Source organism: Notechis scutatus, chromosome 1 (genome assembly GCF_049901735.1).
Source record: "Notechis scutatus isolate UNSWTSFEM ecotype Mainland chromosome 1, rNotScu1.2, whole genome shotgun sequence".
NCBI classification, from domain to species: Eukaryota; Metazoa; Chordata; class Lepidosauria; order Squamata; family Elapidae; genus Notechis; species Notechis scutatus.
In genome coordinates, this window is record NC_142009.1 from 2115633 (window position 1) to 2138127 (window position 22495).

A 22495-nucleotide genomic window follows, 5' to 3' on the forward strand; every position below is an offset into this window, starting at 1 on the left:
GTCAATAGTAGACAGTCTTAAGGTTAAAGTTTTTGGGGGTTTGGGGAAGAAACCACAGAGTCAGGTAGAGGATTCCAGACATTGACCACTCTGTGGCTGAAGTCGTATTTCCTGCAATCAAGTTTGGTGCGGTTAACCTTGAGTTTGTATCTATTGTGTGCTCTTGTGTTGTTATGGTTGAAGCTGAAGTATTCATTGACAGGTAGGACATTGCAATGCATGATTTTATATACTACACTTAGATCGGACCGGTTTGGTGGTTAGTTTTGGTTGTAGTTGTGATTGTTGTAGTTGAGGTTGTGGTTGTTGTGGGATTTGATTTTGAGCTGATAGGTACTCACTTATTATTATTTTTTTGCAAGAGAGATTAGGGCTGCTTGTATAGTTGTTTCAAAACGTGTTGCTAAGCGTTCTTCTATTGAGTGAACGAGTGATTCCATGCTTTCAACTCTGACAGGAAGGGTACTCAGTTTGTTTAGCTTAGGAGAACATGATGGACATAGATAAAAGAATGTATCTGAAGTTTTAACCATATCAGCTAGGCTTTTGTTTGCGTTTAAGCAGGCAGGGTGGGCTAGATTGTCGCATAGGCGGCATTTGATGTAAATTTCGCTTTCATTGATGGTTTCAAGACATCTGAAACGTGCAGGATTCTGGGAGGTCATTGGTAGATATATTTTTCTTTTGTTTTAGTTTGGAGTTTTTGGCTGGCATGGTCAATGGCAATAGTACACTAAACAATTACAATAGCTAGTTAATGAGATAGGTAGACAGTTACTTAATGAATGTTGGTAATTAATAAATGTTAATTGATATGTTAGAGAACAAATCAAAAGTAAGGTTACTTATTACTAAAAATCAATCAATCAATTGGTTATTCAAATCACTCTAATCAAATAATTTTGCTAAGCAACAAACAGCCTAATTTATTACAGTAATTACTAAACACACTGGTCAATTAGATTCACTAAATCACTGATTTTACTAATCAGATATTCAGTAATTACACTATATGCACTAAACAATCCATCATACTAATCAATAAAACAATAAATCAATAAATCATTTGATAAAAATTATTTTAAAGAAATTGATTTGGAGATACCATTATCTAATCTTTGATGTAGGTTTCGAGGTAGAAAGTGATAAGTTTTGAGATAGTGAAAGTAACGAAGTAGTATTGAGAGTCAGGAAGTAAAGGGTTATTGCTTTGCTTAGCTGTTGCTGATATCTGAGAATAGGTTTATAACCCCTAATAAACTGGCCTCTTTTCCTGGGCTGGAGGAAACAGCAGTTTCTTTGCGTCAGACAGGTTTTAACCTACTCAAGCTGTTTTCCTCTTTCCTCTTGAAAACAATCAGTGAGCAAGGGTTTACGCTCTCTGTCTTGTTTTGTAGATTGAGTTTTTGAGATAGTAAAGATGCAAAGATGCTGAAGGGAGGGATCTCTGGCCCTTTCTTCCGCAGAGATAAACAGAACAATTCACAGGGAGGCAACAGGACACTTTTTGTGTTGTTCTCCCTTGATGAATGGGATTTCTGGCCCCCTCCTAGTTAATTTAAATACACTTTGTTGCTTTAAGAGAAAGAGGCACGTAGATCGTCTTGCACTGGCAATTCGAACAGTTTATATTTTTTACTATGTAGACTCAGATTTGTACCGAGCATTCGCTCCTGGCTTCAATATACTTCTGCTTCAATCACAGGAAATCAAATCGCTTCCAATCTTCACAGGAGTTCAGTTATAACAAAACTTAAGTTACTGTCCTTTTAAAGAGGGGAGAGTCCGGATTAGCAATTTGGGGAAGAGGGAAGGAGGGGCGGCACCGACTCACAGCTCCCGGTGCTCGCAAGGATGGGATCAATCTCACCGTCTCACCGCCCTGCAAGGATGATCGCAGAGCTCCCCCGGTCCGGGCGAGCCCCACCGCCTTACCTTCTAGCAAGGATGGGTCAAGTCGCAGATCGTTCAGCGCTTTTGAATGGAGCGCTTACCGAGGAATGGAGCTCTTTTCTGGCGTGCTGGCAAGTCTCGGGCATTAGGCTTTTTCCACCTTGCCGGCTGGACCCGCAGGGATTAGAGAGCTTGTCGCCTGGCGCTGCCCGTGCCCGCCGGAGCTCCTCACGCTGCCGCTACTACCGCCGCCATCTTCCTTTAATTGCTCGATGGACTTGATGGAGTTTGTTTCTTTTATTTAAAAGATTATTATGCCCAATCCTGGGCAACTCACCACAAATCCCACCACAAATTCCCAGTTTTTAAACTTCTCAGAAATTCAAGGCTCAGCCACACCACAACCTCTGGGTAGTTTCCAGATTCACTGCAGTTTGATATCCCAGGTTAATCGGACGCAGGATTTCGGTTACCTCAAACTCTGCCTCTGACTCTTCCCGCCTTAAGTGGTCAGTCCCAGCAGCCTTTCGCTGAATTCCCAGAGCTTCTTGGCCAGCTGGTCATCGCAGGCCAGGGGACTGGGCACCTTCGGCTGGCAGTCCACGAAATACCGGCCACTCAGCCTCTCGATGCCTTCCTCGGTGGCGCAGTAAATGGAGGTCTGGGCGCCCATGTTGCTATCTCGGCTGAACAGCCTCATGAACTGAAAGGACCAAATTATCCACCTTGGCAGGGAGCGATTAATTTCAGTTCTAACAAGTCCTGAAAGCAAAAAAAAAGGAGAGTTGGTTGTGTGAATGGCCCAGGACAGAAAGAAGCACCTCCCAGAATGACCCAGATGGAGGAGGAGGAGGAGGAGGAGGAGAAAATCGCAAACGAACCCTTCACACAACACTCATTGCCCATCTGGCAGCCTTGGGGCAACTTCTAAATATTTTTCAGAAGACCCCCATGCTGAAGTGAGTGCGCGATGGTGCAAAGGGAATGTGTGTGTTTGTGTGTGCATCTGCTTGTTGCACACCTGAATCTACTTGTTAGGTGGCTAATAAATTCAAATAGATAATACTACATAACGATCGTCTGTTCGTTCCCCGAGTTGTTTAAAATAGTGCGTATATGTGTGTGTTGGTGTGTGTGTGCTGTTGCACACTTGACAACGCACAACTGGGTGGCTAATACATCCCAGTGAGTAATAATATAGCTAGTCCTAAGTCCTCAACCCAAAATTTCTATCGCTGAGCAAGACAGCCGTTAAGTGAGTTTTGCCCCATTTTACGACCTTTCTTAACACTATTGTTAAGCGAATCACTGCAGTTGTTACGTTACTAACCCAGTTACGTGAACCTGGTTTCCCCCTTGACTTTATTCATCAGAGGGTCGCAAAAAGGGACCACATGATCCTGGGACACTGCAGCCGCCATAAACTCCCAGAATCCCCCAGCCGAGCAGCAGGAACCCCACAGTCTCCTCTCCTCCTCCTCCTCCTCCTCCTCCCTTCTAGCACTGATGACGTTCCCTAGTTGGGTCATGAAAGGTCTGCAAGGAAACCACCCAGCTCAGAGAGCAACAAGGACCCCACAGTCCTCCTCCTCCTCCTCCTCCTCCTCCTCCTCTCTCCCTCCTCTCTCTTCTTCCCAAATCCCACACCCTACAACACTGATGACGTTACCTAGTTGGGTCATGAAAGGTCTGCCAAGGAAATCACCAAGAAAACCCCCCAAAATCAGAGAGTATCCAGGACCACACAGTCCTCCTCCTCCCTCCCTCCCTCCCAGCACTGATGATGTTACCTAGTTGGGTCATGAAATGTCTGCAAGGAAACCCCCCAAGCTCAGAGAGCATCACGGACCCCACCCCACTCAAGGTCTTGCACAGATACCCTCACTTGCTCCGAAATACAAACAGCTTCTCTTCCAGCAAAAAAAAAATAAAAAATGCTATTTTTTTGAACTTCTCTTTCCCTCCCTTATCCTCACCCCAGCCCAGAAATGGGGAGGAATAGCCCTTTTCACAAGACCGGGGGAAAAGACCAGGGTGGAGAAAAGACCATGAAAAGACCATGGTGGCAGCGGCGGCAGCGGTAATGGCAACGGCGACACTGCTGCGGGAGGCAGCCCCGGGACATCCCCCACCGCCACCCCCACTGCCGCTCGCTTTCTCCTCCTGCGGGACGAAAGGAAGAAAGTAAGCGAGGGCAGGGCGGACGTCCCGGCGCTGCACAGGCGGTGCTTTCTTCCTTCTCCCGGGGGACGAAAGGAAGGAAGTGAGCGGCGGCGGCAGCAGCGGCGCTGTTTGCAGGAGGTAGCCCCGGACATCTGCCCGCCCTCCCGAAGCATCCCGGGGGATGGAAGGAAGGAAGGGAACGGTGGTGGTGGCAGCCCCGGGACATCCGTCTTCCCCCCCACCCCCCAGAAAGCTGCACCGCAACTGCCACATGGTAGGGAGAGCTCGGAGGGCGACGTGTGGCAGCTTAGCCAGCCAGCCGAGCCCGGGGACGGTGGGAGGGGGAGGCAGCTAGCTAGGCCACAGCCAGCACCACTGCCTGGGATGGGGCCACGCTGGTCAAGGAAACCAGCCGGTTGAGTCTGGGAACGGTGGGGAGCGGCAAGTTCCGGGAACGGTGCCCCCCGGCAAGATTTGGGAATGGTAGAGGGGGCTTAACATGGCTTGCAGGCTTACCTGTGTGCAGGCAAATCAGAGCTGCTCAGCTGGGGCGTAAGCACCACGTGGGAAAGGCAGGTTAGAAAGCCACAAGGACCCAGTGTGCCACATCGGAGATGAGTGACTGGGCAGGTCGAGTGTCAGGAGGGTGGGGTGAGCGAGCGAGCGGCGACCGGGTCAGGGCGGTCATCACTACCGGTTTGACGACCCACACCAAATCGTCGCTAGCAGTTCGCTTGAACCGGTGCGAACCGGCTGAATACTACCACGGCTTTTTTACATTATTATATTATATTTATTATATTATATTATATTATATTATTATATTATATTATTACATTATATTATTACATTACATTACATATATTATATTATATTATATTACATTATATTATATTATATTATATATTATCATATTATATCATATTATATTGTATTATTATATTGTATTATATTATTTATTATATTATTATATTATATTATATTATATTATATTATATTATATTATTATATTATATTATTATTATATTATATTATATTATTATTATATTATATATATATTATATTATATTATATTATTATATTATATTTTACATGCAATATTCCAGGTGTGGCGTTACCAGGGCCTTATAAAGTGGTATTAACACTTCATCTGATCTTGATTCTATCCCTTTGTTGATGCAGCCTAGGATTGCATTGGGTTTTTTGGCCGCTGCAGCACAGGGCTGGCTCCTATTTAAGCGATTGTCCCTTTGTTCATATGCAGATTCATCACTGTCTGGAATGAGATAGTGGAATGACCTCTCTATCATTGGCAAACTTCAGTATTTTAACAGAGGGATCCTTTGAGATGCAGTCCTTGGTATATAGACAGAAGAGCAATGGGGAGAATATTCAGCCCTGGGCTAATCGTTCAGGTATCTGATGTGATTCCCCCCCTCACCGAACGCCATCACTCTGCTAAACAAATAATTCCCTCCACACTGTCCAACTATTTACTAAATCTGCATTACTACTACTATTAATCCTCCCATCTTCCTTTTACCCATTCCCTCCCATTTGTGACTGTATGACTGTAACTTTGTCGCTTGTATCCTTATGATTTATATTGACTGTTTCCTGGTATGATTTGATGGCTTATTTGTACCCTATGACTATCCTTAAGTGTCGTACCTGATGATTCTTGACTCTTGACGAAGGTATATTTTCTTTTATGTACACTGAGAGCATTTGCACCAAGACAAATTCCTTGTGTGACCAATCACACTTGGTCAATAAAGACTATTCTATTCTATTCTATTCTATTCTATTCTATTCTATTCTATTCTATTCTATTCTATTCTATTCTATTCTAATCTAATTCTATTCTATTCTATTCTAATTCTATTCTATTCTAATTTCTATTCTGTTCTGTTCTATCCTATCCTATCCTATCCTATCCTATCCTATCCTATGACTATTATTAAGTGTTGCACCTGATGATTCTTGACTCTTGACAAATGTCTCTTTTCTTTTATGTACACTGAGAGCATTTGCACCAAGACAAATTCCTTGTGGGTCCAATCACACTTGGCCAATAAAAGTATTCTATTCTATTCTATTCTATTCTATTCTATTCTATTCTATTCTATTCTATTCTATTCTATTCTATTCTATTCTATTCTAATTCATTCTAATTTCTATTCTATTCTGTTCTGTTCTATCCTATCCTATCCTATCCTATCCTATCCTATGACTATTATTAAGTGTTGCACCTGATGATTCTTGACTCTTGACGAATGTCTCTTTTCTTTTATGTGCACTGAGAGCCTTTGCACCAAGACAAATTCCTTGTGGGTCCAATCACACTTGGCCAATAAAAGTATTCTATTCTATTCTATTCTATTCTATTCTATTCTATTCTATTCTATTCTATTCTATTCTATTCTATTCTAATTCATTCTAATTTCTATTCTATTCTGTTCTGTTCTATCCTATCCTATCCTATCCTATCCTATCCTATGACTATTATTAAGTGTTGCACCTGATGATTCTTGACTCTTGACGAATGTCTCTTTTCTTTTATGTACACTGACAGCATTTACACCAAGACAAATTCCTTGTGTGTCCAATCACACTTGGCCAATAAAGAATTCATTCATTCATTCATTCATTCATTCATTCATTCATTCATTCATTCATTCAATCTATCCATCCATCCATCCATCCATCCATCCATCCATTTATCTATTTTGCCTTTTGTGTGCTTTTGAGCAGGGATGGGATTCAAAAACCCCAGCAACCGGTTTGCTGCCCGGTGGGTCTACCAGAACTTCCTGTTTCTGGCTTCCGGTGGGCCTCTGGGGGGGTGAAAACAGCCTCCCCCAGGCTCTGGAGGCCCCCCGGAAGCCAGAAATAGGCGCATTTCCAGACTTCCGGAAGTCCCGTTTCTCCCCCTCCCAGAGACTCCGCACTTACTTCCATCAAAAATGGGCCATGTGGAGACTCCTGGGAGGGGAGGGTAGTGGAGGGGAGGGCTTGGCAAGCCGGTTGGTTGAAATATCGGTTCAGCAAACCAGATGCAAATTTAACATCCAGTTTGCCCCGAACCGGTCCAAACCGTTAGAATCCCCCTCGCCCCGTTTGATTTTGAGTGTGCTTTTTCCATGTGATTTTTCCTGCCTTCAGGTCAAAAGAAATTAACGGGCCAAATGTCAAGTGGAAATATTTAGCTGCTCCGTCCCAGCAGCCTCTCGCTGAATTCCCAGAGCTTCGTGGCCATCTGGTCATCGCAGGCCAGGGGACTGGGCACCTTCGGCTGGCAGTCCACGAAATACCGGCCACTCAGCCTCTCGATGCCTTCCTCGGTGGCGCAGTAGATGGAGGTCTGGGCGCCAGCTTTGCCATTTCGGATGAACAGCTTCGTGATCCAAACCAACCAAAGTGTCCACCAGGAAGAGGAGCGAGTCATTTTGGGGTTAACAACTCTTGAAATCGAAGGCAGAGGGAAAACGCCGGGGATGGAGCGGAGTTTTGGGGAGAGATCAGAAATGCACCATTCGCACAATACGTGTTTCCCACCGTGAACCATGGCGAGTCTTTGGGCAACGTGTTTCTTGCAGGCGTTTCATTACTCAATTAGGTAGCAACATCAGTGCTAGAAGGGTTTGCAGAGAAGAGGAGGAAGCAGAAAAGTAGAGGAGCGGGGTGGGGGGAAGGAGCGAAGGAAGGAGGAATAGGAGGGGAGGCAGAGTGGGGGAGAAGGAGAAAGGGACGGAGGAGGAGGGGAAGAGGAGGAAATGGGTAGCAAAAGGAAGAGAAGGGAGGGAAGAGGAGAGGAAGGCCAAAGAAGGAGGGCAGGAGGAAGAAGAGCAGGAGGGAGGGAGGTGGAGGAGTAAGAGTAAGGAGGTGAAGGGGAGGGAGGGGAGGCACAGGAGGAGGAGGAGGAGGGAAGGAAGGAAGGAGCAGAAACGGCAGAAGACGAGTAAGAGACTGGGGAAAGTCTCATTCCTGTCTTAGGCAGGGAGTTGGACTAGAACAGGGGTCACCAACCTTTTGGACCTCAGGGACCCCCAAAGTCATACTTTTAAATCCCGCGGACCGGAGACCCTGGGAAAATCCCCCCAAAAAGTCTGCAGGAAAATCCCCCACCCCGTTTTCCTACCGATCCTTCCTTCTTTATTTGAGATCGCAGGATCCCGTCTCCAGCTCCGTTCTCAGGGGGAGAGAGAGAGAAAGAGAGACTTTTGGCTTCATGCAAGGAAAGCAGCAGAAGCCGCAGAAGTCTTTCTTTCTCTCCCCCAAACTCCGCCAGAAATGAGTCTTTGCCGCTGCAGCCTCTTGGGGCAGGAGGCCTTGCAGGGTCCCAAAGACTCATTTCTAACAGAGTTTGGGGGAGAGAAAGAAAGACTTTGGCTGCTTTCCTTGCGTGCAGCCAAAAGCAGAAGAAGAAAGAAGTGGAAATGAGCAGCCTGGTGGGCAGGCTAGGCGCATGGGGCGAGTGGGGCAAGTTCCCCCCGCCCTTTCCCCTCCTCTCTCTACCTTGTGTTGTCCGCAGTGCAAGTGACACAAGCCTTGTGTTCCCATGGGCCATGTGGGCGGCACAGCCTTGTGTTCCTGCACCACCTGGATTAATTGCTGGGGGGGATATTTCTCTGAGGATCCCCAAAAATTTCTCACGAACCACCAGTGGTCCCTGGCCCACTGGTTGGTGACCACTGGACTAGATGATCTCCAAGGGCCTTTCTGGACCTGGGAGGGTGGGAGATGTCTCCCTCCCCAGCTGAGCTCCATAGAGGGGGTCGAGGGAGCCCCCAGTGGGAGAGAAATGCCTGGCGGAGCCCCAGACAGACCGGGGGAGGCTCCATCTGGGGGGCCTTGGAGCCGGACTTCCACTCACCTGGATGAACCGCGTAGCAGGTGACGTTGGTTCCTTCCAACCGCTTGGCCAACTCTCTGGCGTGGAGAATGTTGGCTAGTTTGCTGTTGCTGTATGAAGATAAAACATTCTGCATCCCCTTCCCCGGTTTGTGGATGGTCCGAAAGTCCATCTTCCCAGAGATGTGGGCTATCGAGGTCAGAATTACGATCCGGCTCGGGGTGCAGCGCTTCAGCCGGTCCAGGAGCAGGTGGGTCAGCAGGAAGTGGCCCAAGTGGTTGACCTGGAAGGCCAGGTCAAAGCCATCAGCGGTTTGGCCAACCTTAAGGACTCCTGCCAGAAAAGTAAGCTGATTACAGATAGTCCTTGGCTTACGACGGGTCATTGCGATCGTTCAAGGTTACAACAGACACCCAAAAGGTATCTACCACTCAGTTTCCCCCTGTGGTCCCATGACCACATTTTAGGCACTAGGCAACGTGCCCCGCAGTCACATGCTTTACGACAGTTTTGTCAAAAAACAAAGTTTCTTCAGCAATAACACTCTGTTGTGATCACACGGTTCGCTTAACGACCGCCGCAACAAAGATCTTGAAGTCATAGGGGGTCACAGGGATGACCTGCATTATAACCGTCATGCCATACAACCATAATGGGCAGGCCCCATCACAGTCATAAGTCAAGGACTATCTGTAAAGCATTGAGGTTGATCTAGTGCTTAAGCCTAGAAAACGGAAGGCCATGAGTTCAAATTTCACCTTAGACAGGAAAGCTGACTTTGAGCCAATCTCCCTCTCTCCCTCTCAGACCAACCCATCTCACAGGGTTAGAGAAATCCCAGACAATTCCCCCTCAATATTCCCCCCTTCCTTCCCACTCCGGAGACCCTGGGGAGGGTCTGCTCTGCCCCCACCTGCGTTGTTGATGAGGATGTCCAGGCGGGGCTCCGAGGCTAAGAAGGTCTGCGCAAAAGCTCGCACGGAGTTCAGGCTGGCCAGATCCAGGATCATCAGGATCACCTCCGAGTTCCCACTTTCCTGGAAAAGCAGCGGGAGGAATCGTGAGCTTCGGGATCCGGTGTGGCTTCAGAGGCTAATCTCACCTTCTATGTAGGTCTGCTCACCTCCTACCATGATTCCCCCCAAATAAAACCCTGTCTTATATTTTTTGCCACCAAAAAAAAGGCACCAGGTCTTATTTTCAGGGGGTGGCTGTCGTCCACTGACTCACCTCACTTGCGTGTGTTACCCCCACCCTCCTTTTCCCTCCTTTTCCCCCCTTTTCAGGAACCTCTCTGTCCAGCAAGGCCTCCCTGAAGGCCTCTGCAGACAATAACAGAGGTCTGGATTGATCCCTGCCGGCTGCAGAAGAAATGGGCTGAGGTGTACAAGGCCTGGCTGCAACTGTCTGAAGGTAAGGAGTAGGACAGCTCCACCTGTGCACCCTGGAGTGGGCGGGGTCTTAATTAGGCCTTATTTTTTTTGGGGGGGGAAATAGGACTTATATTGGGCACATGTGTAAAAATCAAGCTAGGTCTTACTTTTGGAGTAGTTTAGTTTACTTTATTGTCATTGCACCTCGTACAACGCAATCAAACACCATCTTCAGTGCACATCATGACCATGAAAATAAACACAAACACACACTCTTCACCCTTCACACATTGAACCGAAAACCCCTGACACCGCACCAACACTGCACCATACAGCAGAATTCAACAGAGGTCCTGGCCTGGGATGGAAGCTGTTTTTCAGCCTGTTTGTGCTTGTTTTTATTATTGTCCTGTACCGTCTGCCAGATGGTAATAGTTCAAAAAAAGGGGGTGCGCAGGATGAGATGGATCTTTGAGGATGTTTTGAACTTCTTTAAGGCAGCGGGAGCTATGAAGCTCTTCCAAAGAGTGGAGAGGGCAACCCATGATCCTCTGAGGGGCAATGACCTTAACCTTCTGGAGTGCTTTCCTATCTGCCCCTGTGCAACTGGCAAACCCTACACAGGTGTGCAGGAAGTTAAGATACTCTCTATTATAATATAGGTCTTATTTTTGGGGAAACATGGTAGCAATCTCTCTGGGTGGTGCATAATAAAACAAGACACGCAGGTCCTCGACTTACAACCATTCAAAATTACAAAGCCCCCGAAAAGAAGTGATTGATGGCTGGTCCTCACCCTTTTGACCATTGCAGGATCCCCAAGGTCATGCGATCAGAATTTGGGCGCTTGGCAACCAGTGTTATTTCCAATGGTCGCGTGGCAGCTCTGGTTCATGTCATCACCATTGTCCCAAGAGCAAAGCAGAGTCAATTGGGGGAAAAGGAATTCATTTAACCACCGCATGATTTGCTTAACAACTCCAGTGATTTGCTTCATTGAGGGGCTGCCCCAAAGAAGAGGGGGTCAACCTATTCTCCAAAGCACCAGATAACAGATAATCAGAGTTGGAAGGGACCTTGTAGGTCATCTAGTCCCACCTCCCGCCCAAGCGGGAGACCCTACACCATTTCTGGCAGATGGCCGTCCAGTCTCTTCTTGGAAGTCTCAAGGGATGGCGCTCCCACAACTTCCAAAGGCAACTTCTGTTCCATGGGTTGATTGTTCTCCCTGTCAGAAAATTTCTCCTTATTTCTAGGTTGCTTCTCTCCTTGCTTAATTTCCATCCATTGTTCCTTGTCTGGCCTTCAGGTGCCTTGGAAAATAGCTTGACCCCTTCCTTCTCTCTGGGGCAGCCCCTCCAATATTGGAAGGCTGCTCTCCTGTCTCCCCTGGTCCTTCTCTTCCCTAGACTAGCCAGGCCCAGTTCCTGCAACCGTTCATTGTGTGTTTTAGCCTCCAGTCCCCACTATAGATGGATAGATAGATGGGGCAGGCACACAGAGATAGATAGATGATAGATAGATAGATAGATAGATAGATAGATAGATAGATAGATAGATAGATAGATAGATAGATAGATAGATAGATAGATAGATAGATAGATAGATAGATGATAGATAGATGATAGATAGATGATAGATAGACAGAGAAACAGACTAGACTAGCCAGGCCCAGTTCCTGCAACCATTCACTGTATGTTTTAGCCTCCAGTCCCCCAATCATCCTGGTTGCTCTTCTCTGCACTTTTTTGAGTCTCAACCTCTTTTTTATAGTGTGGTGACCAAAACTGAATGCAGGACTCTAGCTGTGGCCTTACTCAGGCTTCATAGAGCGGTATTAGTGCCTCCCTTGACCTCGATTGTATCCCTCTGTTGATGCAACTTAAGATTGTGTTTGCTTTTTTGGCGGCTGCTGCACACGGCTGGCTCCTATATAGCTGGTTGTCCACTAAGACTCCAAGATCTCCCTCTCACAGACCCTTCCCGAGCTCTGTTTTTGCTGGTAGAGGCACTGAGAGCCAGTCCTTTGCTGTTTCCAGGGTGGTGGCCCTGTGGGCCAGATCTAAACACTCTGTGGCAGTGGTGGTATTCTATGGTTTGGCCTGGTTCAGGCAAACCAACAGCAAAAAATGTTACCGTTTGGCTGAACCGGTAGTAAAAGAAACAGCTACCGGTTCGGCTGATCCAGTATTTCTTTCTTTCTTTTTTCCTCCCAACAATCAGCTGTGCCGGGATCCCCCTCGCTGTCTTGCTGCTTCACCCAGAAGGAAGGAAATAAGGAAGGAGAGGAGGAGGAAGGAAGAAAAGAAGGAAGGAAGGAGAGGAGGAAGGAGAGGACGATCAGCTGTTCTGACGATCAGCTGTGCCGGGATCCCCCTCGCTGTCTTGCTGCTTCACCCAGAAGGAAGGAAATAAGGAAGGAGAGGAGGAGGAAGGAAGAAAAGAAGGAAGGAGGAAGGAAGGAGAAGACGACCAGCTGTTCTGATAATCAGCTGTTCTGGGATCCCCCTCGCTGTTTTGCTGCTCCGGCGAGGAGGAAGGAAAGATGGAAGGAAGGAGAGGAGGAGAAAGGAAGGAAGGAGAGGAGGAAGGAAGGAAAGACGACCAGCTGTTCTGATGATCAGCTGTTCCGGGATCCCCTGTTTTACTGCTTCGCCCAGGAGGAAGGAAGGAAGGAAGGAGAGGAGGAGGAAGGAAGAAAAGAAGGAAGAAAGGAGAGGACGACCAGTTGTTCTGATGAGCAGCTGTTCTGGGATCCCCTCGCTGTTTTGCTGCTCCGGCGAGGAGGAAGGAAAGATGGAAGGAAGGAGAGGAGGAGGAAGGAAGGAGAGGAGGAAGGAAGGACAACCAGCTGTTCTGATGATCAGCTGTTCCAGGATCCCCCTCGTTGTCTTACTGCTCCACCCAGGAGGAAGGAAGGAAGGAAGGAGAAGAGGAGGAAGGAAGGAAGGAGAGGAAGAAGGAAGGAGAGGACAACCAGCTGTTCTGATGATCAGCTGTGCTGGGATCCCCCTCGCTGTCTCACTGCTTTTGCCAGGAGGCTTCCCTGAGGCCCAGGAGGCAAAAGTGGGGCGCTGTGTGTGTGCTGCATGGCCCCTTGATGCTCCATTTTTGCCTCCTGGGCCTCAGGGAAGCCTCCTGGGAGCAAAAACTGCCTCTCAGAAGGCTTCCCTGAGGTCCAGAAGGCAAAAAAATCCAGAGCACAGGGGGGTTGTTGCAAAAAAAGCCACGCCCACCCAGTCACATGGCCACACCCACCTAGCCATGCCCACAGAACTCGTAGTAAAAATATTTACATCCCACCCCTGAGATGCGGGCTGGATCTAGCCGTGGGCCTTGAGATTGACACCCCTGCGATGCGACTGGAGCACATTAGAATGGTTTGGATATTGAAAAAAGGGAAGGAGAGAACCACACAGCAGGCTTTTACCCGTCGGATGTTGTACATGGCCGATTCTCCTCTCGCTTTGTCGCGGCATGCCAGAATGACACGGGCACCTCTCCGGGCCAGATCCACTGCTGTGGCCTCCCCGATCCCTGCATTTCCACCTAGGAAAAGCCAGAGAAAAGATTCACTGATATCGTCCAGCCATCGATGGGGACCCAGGAGCTGGGTCTGCATTTGTGTGCCTGCAGTTTTTGTGGTGTCGCTGTTCAAAGTTCCGACTGATGAATCCAACCAAGCAAGTGTTGTCGAGACAATCCAATCTCTTAATGCAAAACTTTATTGAGTACATCACGGAATGAAAGCAAAACCGGCTCTGATTAATTCCCACACAAGCCAGAATAGAATAGAATAGAGAACAGAAAGGAATAAAGATAAAGATAAAAGATAAATTTATTGTCATTGTGCTCAGGAACCTGAGAACAACGAAATAAGGTGCTCTTTCGCAACATACAACTAAACAACACCAAAAGACATATACAAATAACAATATAAAACAAATTAAAACAAATAACAATTAAAAACTGTACAACCAGGATATATATATGTTAAGACCACCAGATTCATAACTCTGCATTTAACCTGATCACAGCACTTGGGTAAAAGCTATGTTGAACTCTACTTGTCCTGGCTTTCAGCACTCTATATCGTCTTCCTGATGGTAGGATCTCAAACATCGGGTGGCCTGGATGCGGAGGGTCTCTCAAGATCTTTTGTATCTTCCTTCTACATCCCATGTTGTACAAATCCTCCAATGAGGGAAGAGGACATCCGCTGATCTTTTGTGCCCTTTTTATCACTCTTTGGAGTGCCCTTTTCTCCGCCTCTGTACAACTCCTAAACCACACACAGAGGCAATAGGATAAAATGCTCCTCTATAGAGCTTCGATAAAGGCAACCAACAGACTCTCTGGCAGTTGTTGTGATCTTAAAAGTCTTAAAAATACAATCGTTGATGAGCCTTTTTTTCTAGGGCTAAAGTATTTGCCCCCCATGTTAGATCCTGTTTCAGGGTGATACCTAGAAACTTACATTCTGCCACCTGTTCTACCAAAACACCATCGATGTACAACGGCTGAATGTCCGAACTGCTCTTCCTGTAATCCACTATGAATTCCTTCGTCTTATTTATATTAAAAATAAGATTGTTTACTTTGCACCAGAGGGACAATTGATGAACCTCATCCCTGTACGCAGACTCATCATTATCAGAAATGAGCCCCACCAAAGTTGTATCATCTGCAAACTTAATGATCTTATTACTCAGATGAATGGAGGTGCAATCAGACGTATAAATAGTGAATAAAAGTGGACTCAATACACAGCCCTGAGGAGTGCCAGTATTGAGGATCTTCGCAGAAGAGATATGTTCATTCATCCTAACCCTTTGTGAACGATGTGATAAAAAATTCAGAATCCACCAACATATGGAGTCCGGTGGCTTCAGATCTTTAAGCTTAGACATCAATCTGTGGGGTAATATTGTGTTGAAAGCAGAACTAAAATCAACAAATAATATTCTGACATACGTTCCTTTTTTCTCCAAGTGAGATAGGGCAGTATGAAGAACAATATTGACAGCATCCTCAGTAGATCTGTTTGTTCTATAGGCAAACTGATAATTGTCAAAGGTAGCAGGAAGGCAAGAAATAATATATTTCCGAAGTAACTGCTCGAAGCACTTCATTATCACAGAAGTCAAGGCCACCGGCCTGAAGTCATTTAAAGCATTTGCAGGTGACTTCTTAGGTACTGGAACAATAATAGAAGCCTTTAGACAAGTTGGGACAAGAGACTGTAGCAAAGAACGATTGGAAATCTCAGTCCACACCCCCAGCTAACTGATCCGCACATTCTTTTACTACACAACCAGGAATGTTATCAGGTCCTGCAGCTTTTCTAGAGTTTACCGCTTTCATTATACACCTAACATCGTGCTCCTTCACAACAAGAGGAGCACAATGCTCGGTCCACAATGGTAGTGGTGATGGTAACTCCACTTCCAGTTGGTTCATCTCAAACCGGGCATAAAAGGTGTTTAATTCCTCTACCAACTCATGTTCTCCACCCATACTAGCCTTTTGTGCTTTAAAATTAGTTAGCTGCTGAATCCCCTGCCAAGCTTGTCTCAGGTTATTATTAGATAACCAGTCTTCTATCTTTCTCTTGTATGCAGCCTTGGCTTGTTTAATACCACGCTTCAAATTTGCTCTAGCCACACTATACAGTGAGGCATCTCCAGGCTTAAATGCCTATAATAAGAATAAGAAGAGAATGGAGAAAGTGAATAGAATGGAAAATAGAATAGAATAGAAAATAGAATTGAATATAAAATGGAATCGAATAGAACAGAATAGAATTCATGAAGCTCCGTAAGCCTAAACTGTATTCAATGGCACCGTGAGAGTTGGAGGAATTGTGATTTATCGATAAGAACCTTGAGCGAGGTTTCATCTAACCTGCTAGGTCTCGAGTGGCGGCCCCAGTGTTGTTCCGAGAAAAGAAAGATGGCTCTTCGCTTATGTGTTGACTACCGTAACCTTAACGGAATTTGCGTAGAAAAACGTGAACCCATTTCGCTTAATTAAGACACGTTGGCTCACCTTGCCAAGCGAAAAATTTTCACTACACTTGATTTGAGAGAAGCGTACTACTGAATTTGAATTAAGGAGGGAAATGAATGAAAAACTGCATTCAATTGCCCTTTGGGGTGTTTTCAATTTAATGTTCTCCCGTTTGACCTGCAAGAGGCCCCTGTTCATGCAGCTGATAAATGAGGTGCTGCATAAACATGTATACAAGGGGGTGTTGTTTTACCTTGGCGACATCCTTATCTGTACAGAGACTTTTGAGGAGCATGTGAAATTAGTGCGGTCAGTTTTGAAAAAACTTCAAGCGGCTGAACTGTACGCAAAATTGTCCAAGTGTGAATTTCACCAAGAGAAAATTGACTATTTGGGTTACTGCATATCACAGTAGAGATGGACCTGGAAAAAGTCTGGGCCATTTTGGAATGGCCTCCCCTCGCACCAGAAAACAATTGCAGAGTTTCCTGGAATTTGCTAATTTTTACTGCCAATTTATCCCAGCGTTTGCAAAGTTTGCATTACCTATTACAAACCTTTTAAAGACTATGGAAGAATTGAATCCAAAGCCCAGTCAACCCTTGCAATGGTCCACGGAATGCCAGGATGCTTTTGAAAAGCTAAAATGACTCTTTGCACCTGAACCAGTGCTAAAGCATGCAGAGGTGGACGCCCCTTTTGTGATCCAGGCCAATACGAGTGACGTGGCGGTGGGGGGGGGGCGGGGGGCGGTGCAACTTCAAGCAAATGAGACTGGAACTTTGCAACCTTGTGCTCACACCTCCCATAAACTAACTGAGACGGAAAGAAGATGGGCTATTTGGGAAAAAGAAGTGTTAGCTGTCCGATGGGCATTATTAACTTGCAGGCATTTTCTCGAAGGGGCAAAACACCCCTTTGAGGTGTGGACGGATCATAAAAACTTAAGAGGCTGAAAACTGTCTCCTAAGCAAGTCCGCTGGGTGCAGTACTTTAAGCAGTTTAATTTTTCATTGAAGTATCTCCCGGGGGGGAAGAATTTTACGGCAGATGCTTTATCTAGGTTGCCCCAATATAACAGTGTCTGCCCAGAAATGATCCGTCCTATTGTTCCTACAAGGCAACTGGCTGCCCCAATGGTCACCAAAGCCCAGAAAAAAGGGGATGTTAACCTTTCAAGTGATTTGACTGTACAGTTAAAAGAAGCTTTAAAACTGGATTTGCTTTCCTTTCCCTTCCCTCTTTCTTACTCGCATCCCTCCCTCTTTTTCTTCTTCCTTTTAAGAGGAAGGCAGGAAGGCAGGAAGGCAGGAAGGAAGGAAGGAAGGAAGGAAGGAAGGAAGGAAGGAAGGAAGGAAGGAAGGAAGGAAGGAAAGAAAGGAGAGCTACCATGCATGTCTATGCTATTCATGGTATATTTTCAGCTGGAACCTCTTTCTACTTAAACCAGGGGTCCCCAAAACGTGGCAACTTTAAGACCTGTGGACTTCAACTCATGCCAAACCAATCTTATTTCATTCTTCAACACAGTGACTAAATTAGTGAACCAGCAAAATACTGTGGACATAATATATTTAGATTTCAGCAAGGCATTCGAAAAGTAGACCACAACCTGCTTCTTAGTAAGCTAGAAAAAAGTGGAATAGATAGCTCCACCACTAGATGGACTCGTAACTGGCTGGCAAACCGTACTCAACGAGTAGTCCTTAATGGGTCTAAGTCTACATGGAGGGAAGTAAGCAGTGGGGTGCCACAAGGGTCTGTCTTAGAGCCAGGACTCTTCAATATCTTCATTAACAACTTAGATGAGGGAATAGAAGGGGAACTTACCAAATTTGCAGATGATATTAAGCTGGCGGGAATAGCCAACACCCAAGAAGATAAGCTCAAGATCCAGAGGGATCTTGACAGACTAGAACCCTGGGCCATATCTAATAAAATGAAATTCAATATAGAGAAAAGTAAAGTCCTACACTTAGGCAAGGAAAACCAAAAGTACACATATAGACTGGATGAAACCAGGCTCAATAGCAGGAACTGGGAGGGGGATCTCGGAGTCTTAGTGGACAACCAGCTAAATAGGAGCCAGCCATGTGCAGCAGCAGCAGCCAAAAAAGCCAATGCAATCCTAAGCTGCATTAACAGAGGGAAACAATCAAGATCAAGGGAGGGACTAATCCCACTCTACAAAGCCTTAGTAAGGCCACACCTAAAGTAGTGCATCCAGTTTTGGTCACCACACTATAGAAAAGATGTTGAGGCTCTAGAAAAAGTGCAGAGAAGAGCAACCAGGAGGATGAGGGGACTGGAGGCTCAAACATACAATGGACGGTTGCAGGAACTGGGCCTGGCTAGTCTAGTGAAGAGAAGGACCAGGGGAGACAGGAGAGCATCTTCCAATCTTTGAGGGTCTGCCACAGAGAGGAGGAAGGGGGTCAAGCTATTTTCCAAGGCACCCGAAGGCCAGACAAGGAATAAAGGATGGAAACTGAACAAGGAGAGGTTTAACCTGGAAACAAGGAGAAACTTTCTGACAGTGAGAACAATCAACCAATGCAATAGCTTGCCCTCAGAAATTGTGGGAGCGCCATCACTGGAGACTTTCAAGAAGAGATTGGACTGCCATTTGTCAGGAATGGTGTAGAGTCTCCCGCTTGGGTGGGGGGTTGGACTAGATGACCTACAAGGTCCCTTCCAACTCTGATTATCTGTAATCTGAATTCTCCAGCCAGCATAGAATTCTGGGAGTTGAAGTCCACAAGTCTTAAAGTTGCCAAGTTTGAAGACCTCTGGCTTAAACCTTAGTACAACACCCAGATATTTAAAGCCATTAAACATCTTGGATTAACCTTGAAACTTTTTGCATACTTGTACTTAAACAGAAAGAATTTTATTTTAACGCATACGGCTTCAATTCCAAAGCTACTTTTTATGAAGACCAAGTCAAGAAAAGGAGATTGGAAACAAAGCAAGTGGCAAGGAGAAGTGAGTCCTTCCACTTGCTATTTTATTACCAAGAATTTACCACCATCTTCAAATTAAAGAGTTGCCTTCCAACAACAAGTCTGCAAACTAGTAACACAGCACATCATTTTCTATGTTAAATATCGAACCACCAAAGTGGAAGAGGGGAAATATTTGTGAGAAATATGAACTCTGCTTTTTTGCTTGTCAAATTAAAAAGGCCATTGGAGTTTAGACCTGCCCACAGGGCCACTCCATAAAGGTTGTGACAGCAATGGAAGTCCTGAAGCAGCAGCTTGGCAAACGGCTGAATAGCCTGAATTACACTTTGGAAATTGTGTAATGTGGGCTCTGAAATTGCGCAAATGAATGAGACCTAAAGGTAAGCCGTTCTCTGCAAAATCAACACCGAACTTACGACACTAAGCTTGGTGTGAAAAAGCAGAGCAGCTTATTAGTTTTGAAGAGGAGGATATAGAATAAAGAAGATTGGCTCCAACAGTTTGAGGAGATTGCAAAGTTTTGTTTACCTAGAACAATCAATACTGTATTAGCACCAAATGTTCTTTTGGCACAACACTGAATCCAGGCATACTTGATGGCTGGATGCTCCCAGGGGGCTGCAGGGAGGCCCCAAATGGCTCCTAGCAAGCCTCCCTGGAGCCTCCTGGGAGCAAAAACGGGGAGTGTGTGTGGGGGGGCGTCCAGCACCACCCCACCCCTGCCCCGTTTTTGCTCCCAGCTAACCTGGGAGCCAGATGAGCCTCGTGGAGACTCCTGGGAGGGTCGGGGTGGATGGGGCCAGCTGTTCTTCAGAACTACTGGTTCGCCAAACTGGATATAAGTTTAACATCTGGTTCGCTCGAACCAACCCAAACCGGTAGAATCCCACCCATGTCTATCCCCAAATTTTCTAGCTTGCCAAGAAGTAAGTTGTGGTCTACTTTGTCAAATGCCTTGCTGAAGTCTAAGAATATGAAGTCCACAGCATTTTTCTGACCTGCTAATTTGAATGAAATAAGAATGAAATAAGATTCGTTTGGCGTGATCTGTTTTTTAATGAGCCCATGTTGGCTTTGGGTTATGAGCCTGTTTGCTTTTAGGTGTTAACAGATTTGTTAATGATCTTTTCCAAGACCTTCCTAGGTATTGGGGTCAGGCTGATTGGCTTGTCATTTCCTGGATCTGTTTTCTTTTTTTTTTCCCCCTTCCTTTTTTGAAGTTGGGAACCAAATCGGCTCTTTTCCAGTCCTCTGGTTGTTCCCTTGGGTCCAAGAACGTTGCAAGGTATGCTTCAAGGGTTCTGAGATCATACCTGCCAATTCCTTCATCATTCTGATATGTAGTCTGTCAGGACCCAGTGATTTGAATCCATCTAGAGCCGACGGGTGTTCTCTTACTTTATTTTTGCATATTGTCATTTGCATTCCTAACCTGTCATTTATACTTCTGTTTCTGCTAAGGTGAATAGTGTTGTTTTTCGATGAAAACAGATGTGAAGGATGAATTAAGCAGTTATGATTTCTTTCTACTGCCCATTATTTCTTGGACTGATTGCCTTTTTTCTTGTTTTTTTTTTTAAGTTTTTAAAAATTGTTTTTGACATCTGTTGCAAGTTTTAATTCATCCAAAGCTTTCCTAACTTATCTTTGCAGGTTTGGGCTATTTGTTGGTATTCTACCTTAGTTATGTGTCCCTCTCTTTTCATTTTTTGTATTTGTCCTTCCCCCCCCTCTCAGTTCTTTGTTGGGTTTTTTCCTTGGTTTTCTTTTTCAGTGGTATTGTGTTGGACTGGGCTTTTATGATAATATTTTTCAGTGTTTCCCAGGCTTTGAATTGCTTTCCCTCCCTTTAAGATTTCATCCATGGAATCCTTTCTCTCTGAGTTTGTTAAAATCAGCTCCTTTAAAATTTAAAACAAAAACAAAAAAACGCTGGTGTGATTATGTTCTGTTGCTTCTGTCTGCTTTATATTGAATTCCAATATGACATGGTCACTCTCCCCTAAAGTTCCTGCAACTTCAATCCCCTCTACCACTTCTTCTCTATTGCTAAGATAAGGACCAGTCTAGCTGTCCCTCTAGTTGCCTCCTCTAGCTTTTGTGTGATGGAGTTGTCAGCTGGTTGGGAATCTGTTCGATCTCCCATTGGTTGCAGAATTTGTCTCCCAGTCGATGCCAGGATAGCCAAACATTAATACTCTGTTCTGTCTTTCTTAGATACGCTGGTTATCTGACTAGCAAAGAGTTCGTCTGTTTCTTCTGCTTGGCTGGCTGCCCTGTAGTATACGCCTATAGCCATGTCATTCTTATTTTTTTTTCCTTTTGTGTTGACCCCTATGGATCCTAGGAGGTTTTCACCCTTGGTTTGTGCATCTCTGTGGAGAGGAAGTGACTTCTAACCTGTAATTCCATCTCCTCTTTTCTTAGACCTGTTCCTTTTGAATAGTTTGCATCCTTTTATCAGTAGATTCCAATCATGAGTTTCACCCCACCAAGTTTCTCTAATGGCGACTGTATCATCCTTGCCCTCTGGCACTCGTATTTCAATTTCACCCTGTTTGTTCCCTAAACTTTGACCGTTAGGGGCCTCTTTGGCTGACCCCCGGGAAGGCTTCCTGCACTTTGCACCTGAGCTTTTCTTCTTCCTCTTTACTCCCCCACTTCCTTATAGGATGGGTTGCCTAGTAGTTTTTGCTTGGTACCAGCTTCTAAAGTGGGGTGAAGATTGCTTCCTGTCCCCTCCCAATTTTAGTGTAAAGCCCTTCTGGCAATACGAGCCGGTTATTTTTCGAATATATTCTTTCCAGTGCTTGTGAGGTCCACTCCATCCCTCGCTAGCAGCCCTTCGTGTAGGAAATGCAGACCAGGGTCTGGGAAACCAAAAACCAGTTTGTTAAGCCAGTGGTTTGTTTCTCAAATCCTTTGCTCCCTCATTGGATGTTGGCCTTTTAATGGGAAGGGACTTGCTTGTTTCCCACTTCACAAGTTAAACAATAAATGGCTCCAATGCGAGAAGCTTCTCTCCAGCCTGGGGGGGAAGGACGACTACAGCCCGTGGGGCAGCCAAAGCTGAAGCCGGGGACTAAGAGAAGTGACCCCGGACCCCACGGAAAAGGAGCCCCGGGAAGCCCGAAAAGCCGGTTTGCAGCCGCCTCCTGTACCAAAGAACTTGGCAGGAATTGTGGCTGATATGAGAGCAAAGGTCCATTTTTTGATCTTTGATTCTTTGATTGTTC

The 22495-nt window shown here is 45.7% G+C and overlaps 1 protein-coding gene across 2 annotated transcripts in view; it reads right to left on the minus strand.

The window, feature by feature from the left end:
* Nucleotides 1–676: 676 nt before the first annotated feature.
* Nucleotides 677–22495, minus strand: part of LOC113428736 (dehydrogenase/reductase SDR family member 13-like) — a 56540-nt gene continuing 34721 nt past the window's right edge. For both annotated transcript variants that reach the window (XM_087955869.1, XM_087955859.1), the window contains exons 2-5: nucleotides 13715–13833; nucleotides 9825–9948; nucleotides 8933–9244; nucleotides 677–2655 (exon numbers count right to left, since the gene is read on the minus strand). In XM_087955869.1, coding sequence (XP_087811995.1) covers nucleotides 2396–2655; nucleotides 8933–9244; nucleotides 9825–9948; nucleotides 13715–13732 — 714 coding nt within the window. In that variant the 5' untranslated portion in view covers nucleotides 13733–13833 and the 3' untranslated portion in view covers nucleotides 677–2395. The remainder of the gene's footprint in view (nucleotides 2656–8932; nucleotides 9245–9824; nucleotides 9949–13714; nucleotides 13834–22495) is intronic.